The sequence below is a fragment of the Diabrotica virgifera genome, chromosome 3 (genome assembly GCF_917563875.1).
Source record: "Diabrotica virgifera virgifera chromosome 3, PGI_DIABVI_V3a".
Classification (NCBI taxonomy): domain Eukaryota; kingdom Metazoa; phylum Arthropoda; class Insecta; order Coleoptera; family Chrysomelidae; genus Diabrotica; species Diabrotica virgifera.
In genome coordinates, this window is record NC_065445.1 from 227,271,883 (window position 1) to 227,278,302 (window position 6,420).

Sequence of the window (6,420 nt, forward strand, 5' to 3'; positions counted from 1 at the left end):
TAAGTATTAGGGGGGTAATAAATTATGAAGATATTTCGATTATTATTTTTGCCCTGGCTATTCCCTTTGCCCAGAATAGCGACTGTATCGATAAATAATAATCGAAATATCTTCGAAATAAGTGTGAAGAAGTTTAGATTAGATTATTATCTTTGCCCCGGTCTACCCTAGGTATTTAAGTATTTTTGAGTTCCTATTACATAATAAATAGACTTAATAGATTATGGATAAATAGATTAAATAATAAATAAATAAATAGACCACAAAAATCTATCTATCAACCCACAAAATGTTCAATGATACGCTTCTAATTTTTAATACGAATAAAAATTTATCAAATCGAATTTGTCCACATTTGTATTTCATTAAGTATGAAAAGTGACATTTCAAAATAATATTGATACCTAAATATGTTCCTGTTTTCAATACTTTAATTATAAAATTTGTGTACAAGACTTATTTTACGTTATTATTATTACATTATAATCTTATTTTTTAAACTTTAAATCATATAAAAATTTAATTTAGAAAAATGTAATTTTTTAGGATATTGTAGCTGTGGTAGCAAACTTCTTTGTACACTTGATAATGAAACTTATTTTGAAGATGTGCAGATGGAATGTGTTGTCAAGAAAGGAAAAAACTTTGGCAAATGCAAGAAACGCTATTTGAGGGAACCATTTCGGACGGAAGCTGCAATTGAATTGACTAATAAAGGAGCAGAAATATATCGAACTGAACAAGCTAGAGGAAATATGGAACCAGGCGATCAAGAACCACCTTTTATGCCTAGTGCACCTGTTTTAAGAGTTGCTAAAGCTGGACATGTCCGTTCACAGTACATTTATTCAGACCTTTTTGAAGCAATACGTATTATGAAAACTTCTACCTGGAATAACGCAATTCATGGCATTGGTTATGATCCTTTTTTCGTGCACTTTTGGACCGCACATCAAACAAGATTATACTTTTATTATTCAAAAAATGAAATTACAAGCGTTTTTCTAGATGCGACAGGAAATATTGCAAATAGCATTGAAACGATTGGAGGAACAAAAGCAGGCCCTGTTTATTTATATTCGATTGTTGTTAACAACGATGCAGGACAATTTAGTGTAGCACAAATGCTGAGCTCAGTACATAATACTAATGCAGTTATGTACTTCCTTAACGAGTGGACTCGTTTAGGTGCCCCTCAACCTAAATAATTCACGTGTGATGGAGGAAAAGCGCTCATAATCGCCAGCATTAAAGCATTCACTCAGTACCGCACCATCGAAGAATATGTTAATGCTTCTGACCTCCCTCAATGTTTTATTAGAATGGATGTTGCTCATTTCATTAAATTGTACGTAAATTTTTTGAGTGACTTGACAAAATCTAAGAAAGTTAAAGTATTTTATAAAGCTGCTATAGGACAATTATTATTATGTCAAACTATAGAAAGAGCAACCACTATTCTAAAAGCAATTTTAATAGTGGCTTCTTGCGAAACAGATGGATTACTCATTAATTCAAATGAAGACAGTAGTTGTGAAACGCAAAAACAATTTTTAAAAAATATAGTTCAGCCACATGGTTTAGAAGAGGCTCTTTTCGACGAAGAAGTAACAGAAAAATGGGAATCAATGAGGCCAACTAATGAATCTATTTTTGACGACACAAACGAAGAAAGTGAAAACTTAACAGATAAACCAATAAATTGTTGGTCAGATTGGTTTGAAAATGTTGAAAAAGAAGTCGAAATGGTGAAAACAAAAGAAATAGGAATACATGACAATCCATTTAATTTGCCAGAATTTTGCGCACGTTTAAAGAAAGACATTAAAAGCTTCCCGTTATGGTCTTGTATTTGGGTACAAAAATTTGGATTTGGTAAAATTCCGGCTTCCAGTTCTGCAGTAGAAAGCGAAATAAAAAATATAAAAAAAGATTTATTTGAAAAAAAATTGAGAGCAGATGCAGCAGTTAATGCGATTTTAGAGTACCTGGTTGGTCGCTCTAATATAATTCAAGCGAAAACTGATGCAATGGAAAACAAAGAAGATAACGTTGAAATTACTAAAGGATCTGGAAATGAATCGGAGAAAGATCTTGATGCAGAAAGAAATTTAATAATGGCTACTGAACCAAAGTCAATCTCAATTAAGTAAGATAAAGAATTCGTAAAAGGTATGTTAAAGCTTCTAACTGAAGTAGGTATTTCTTATTCATTACACCTTGTTATATATTTTACAACTATTTTTATTTTCTCTCATGTTTACAGATACAATTCAAGAAGAGAACGTAAGAATAATTAATACCAAAGAAATAATATGCCAATTGTGTTCATCCAGTTGTGCACAACAAAAAAAAAGGGAGTAGTGAAATGTTGTGCAACAACTGCAATGCTGTAAACAACGTACAACAAATAATCGACTTAGGAAAAGAAGAAAATTGGCGTGGTCAAGTCACTAAGGCATCAAAAAATACAACTAAAAAATCGAGAACAAAATCTGCAAAGTTATCAAAATACTTGGATCAAAACCAAACTACTTTTGATTCACTGTTTCAAGATAATTTGCAGAAAGTGCCTATTCTGAAGAATGGAAATGCTTTAAATTTAAAGGTAAAATTAATCAGTTTATATTAAATATTACTTTGTGTTGCAAAATAGTTAATAGTGAATAATTACTTAATTTAAATGAACTCAGTTCAATCAAATTATGAATTTATTACGATAAACAAAATAATTAAAATATTTAAAATTTTATACCGGTTTCTTTTATTCTAGGGTGTGAAAATTAAAAAACAATTGTATTCATTTTATAACACGTGTGCAATAGATTCAATTGTACAATCGTTTATTGTTGGAGCAATAGACCATTCTGAAGTCGAAAATGCATTAAAAACATTACAAAAGGATTGTCCATTTATTGCACTTACACTATATATAAAAAAGATGGGAGTTGCACAATCTTATGTAAAACGAGGCAGAATTTTACTGGAGTTTCATGAAAGTGCTATACAGAAGACACTAAACAAAACAAATAATGAACTTCAAAAAGTAATACACGTAGACTGCAACACAAATGCTTTTGACATGATGTTAAAATTAATTGAAAAATTACCAATTAACAGAATAGTCATAAACTGTAATAATGGTTGCCCTCAAAGAACCCGAGAAACGAATTATTATTTTTTGGATAACTTACTCTTTAAGGAAGCTTTAAGCGAAGTGGAAATGCAAGAAGCATTAACAGCTGACAGAGATTGTAGCAGAAGAGGATGCTTAGGACAATCAGAAGTGCAATATGATTCAAGTGGTACGTTTTAAATGATTAAAATCAACAAAAGTATTTTATTTTTCACGTGTACACATAAATTAAAGAAAATCCATATACTTAAAATAATTTCTTTACAGGTCCAATTATCTTAATTCAATTAACGGACATCAGGACATTAACTCATCTGGATAACATCCCGATAAAATTTTCTGATGTACTTGGGACCTCTGATTATTATTTACTGGTAGGAGTAATCCGTTACATTAACAATGACCTTACCTCGACTAATGGATTAGGAAAATTGTCCATGGGACACTACACAACAATCTGTCGCAGAAATAATCTGTGGACCGAGTTTACTAATCTCAATGCAGGAACACAAAGAACTCTAACCAAAGATGTGGACAAAAAAGTCAACATAGAATTTCTAATATACATTAAAGTTGAAAAAACGTATAAATAAAATCAATTAAAACTGTATCACCATGCCTTTATATTTAGACTGTAATTCTTTTCTACATTAATAAAGAGCACCAAATTTGATCTCACGATGTCTTATTTAGTTATTTGCACACAATTTGCGCTAAATTGGATCACTAAAAATTTTCGTTTTTATTACTGTTTAAAATTTTAATGTTTTATAATAATCTTTATGGTACAAAATTAGCACCAAATGAGCACTAAATTATTGCATAAAAAATTTTTCAATATTTTAATTTTTAAAAGTTTTGTTTATAACAAATTGTTTAAACAAATATTTTATTATAATGTTTATGGTACAAAATTAGCACTAAATGAGCACTAAATTATAGCCTATTTAGAATCTCAATAATTTTATTTTTTCATTGTGCACTAAGAGTGGACAAGCCAGCTTAACGTTAAGCTGGCTTGTCCACCTGCTTTTTTAAATAAATAAAGAGCACAAAGTTCGGGACTGCAGTACAAAATTAGCACTAAATGAGCACTAAATTATGGCATGAAAATTTTATTGTTATATAAAAGTGGACAAGCCAACTTTACGGACCTTTTGCTGCGCCTATTTTTCTCCCATCCTCATCTACACCATCTTTACATCTAAGTTTTGGCCTACCCCTATTTCTACTTCCCACAGGTTGTGACATAAGGATTCTTCTAGGAGGGTTGTTATGCTGTGATCTTGCTAGATGTCCTGCATATCTTAGTCGTCCTATTCTTATAAGAGATACTACGTCTTTTCCACCAAATATATGTTTATACCTGTGGTATACCTCGTAGTTGTACCTCCTCCTCCAAATACCATTTTCACAGATGCCACCGAATATGCCTCTCAGGATCCTTCGTTCAAATATAAGCAGAAGGTTTTCATCTGCCTTGGAGATGGTCCATGTCTCCGATCCATATGTCAACACTGGTTGTATAAGGGTTTTGTATATGGTTATTTTTGTTTTTTGGCTTAAGTTTCTGCTTCTCATATGTCTACTCAGTCCAAAATAGCATTTGTTCGCTAGGATTATCCTTCGCTTGATTTCTTCTGTCATCACGTTTTCCTTGGTGATCAGGGAGCCTAAGTATGTAAATTTGTCCACCACTTCAAAGTTAGAGTTATCAACAGAGAATTGGTGACCGACGTTTCTGGCTCTATTGTTGGGTGTTGATGCCACCATCTTAGTTTTCTCCTCGTTTACTGTCAGGCCCATATTTTTTGAGGCATTTGAGAAGGTGGTATACATTTCTTCTAGTTTGCGTGTTGTGCGGGCAACTAGGTCCACGTCATCGGCATATGCCAAAATTTGGGATGATTTATTAAAAATATTTCCTCTGTTGTCTATTCGGGCATCTTTGACCGCCTTTTCCAGAGCTATGTTGAAGAGGAGACACGCCAGCGCATCTCCCTGTCGCAGCCCAATATTCGTTTCAAACGCCTGTGATTGTTCGCCCTGTATTTCGACTTTGCAAACGACTTTACGCATTGTAGCCTTAACCAATCTTATCAGTTTGTCAGGGATGTGGAATTCATCCATGGCTTCATACAATTTATTTCTTAGGACACTATCATAGGCCGATTTAAAATCTACGAAAAGATGGTATGTGTCGATATTGAATTCATTGGTTTTTTCCAGTATTTGTCTTAGCACAAAGATCTGGTCTGTTGTTGATCGACCAGGCCTAAAACCACTTTGATATTCTCCAAGAAGCTCCTCTGAATATGCACTTAGGCGACCATATAAGATGCTCGAAAATATTTTGTAAGCTGTATTAAGGAGGGTTATTCCCCTATAGTTTCTACATTCCAATTGATCACCCTTTTTGTGTAGCGGGCAAACGATTCCAAGACACCACTCTTCCGGGATTTGTTCCTCATTCCAGGCTCTTAGTATTATTTTATATATTTGATTAGTCAGGGTAGCACCTCCATATTTAATAAGTTCCGCGGATATACCATCACTTCCTGGAGATTTATTATTTCTTAGGTGTTTTATTACATCCCGTACTTCTTGAATTGATGGAGGCTCTAATAGTGTATTGTTGGTTGCTCTTGGGTTCGGTTGATTTGGATCTTCTACTTCGATGGTAAGTAGTTCTTTATAGTGTTCCACCCACCTTTTCAATATTTCTTCTGTTGTATTGAGTATGTGCCCCTCCTTATCCTTACATAGTCTTAGCCTTGGTTTGAATTCCTTTCTTGCATTATTCAGAGTTTTATAGAATTTTCTTGTTTGATTTTCCTGTTTTAATGCCTCAAGTTCTTCTAGTATTCTATTTTCATAAGTTCTCTTTATTCTTCTATGAATGCACTTCTCTTCTAAGGTCTTTATATTTTTGTTATTTTTCTCGGGTTTTCCTGTGCTGCATCTGTTTATATGCATCGTTCTTTCTTCTTGTAATGTCCTCACACTCAGCATCGAACCAGTCATTGCGTGATGGTGATTTCTCTGGCTCTAGAATATTATTTGCTGCGTCTTTAATATTATTTTTACACATTTCCCATTGTTCGCTGATTGTTAGATTCTCATTAATTATGCAGTTAGTTTCGATATAGTTTTGAAACCTTTCTACCGTTTGCGAATTTTTGAGGAGTTCAATATTAAGGCGCGTTGTTTTGGTACTTCTCTCCTTCTTCGCGTTTGAGATTCTAGCTCGAATTCTTGTGCCAACTAGAAAGTGATCTGAATCA

General features: G+C 33.1%; 1 protein-coding gene across 1 annotated transcript; it reads left to right on the top strand.

Annotated features, from left to right (window-relative positions):
* The first annotated feature begins 2,234 nt into the window (after positions 1 to 2,234).
* On the top strand, positions 2,235 to 3,729 carry LOC126882697 (uncharacterized). Its single transcript, XM_050647676.1, has 3 exons — positions 2,235 to 2,608; positions 2,774 to 3,305; positions 3,404 to 3,729. The coding sequence occupies exons 1-3, from the start codon at positions 2,369 to 2,371 to the stop codon at positions 3,727 to 3,729; spliced, it is 1,098 nt and encodes a 365-aa protein (XP_050503633.1). The 5' UTR covers positions 2,235 to 2,368.
* The last annotated feature ends 2,691 nt before the right edge of the window (positions 3,730 to 6,420 follow it).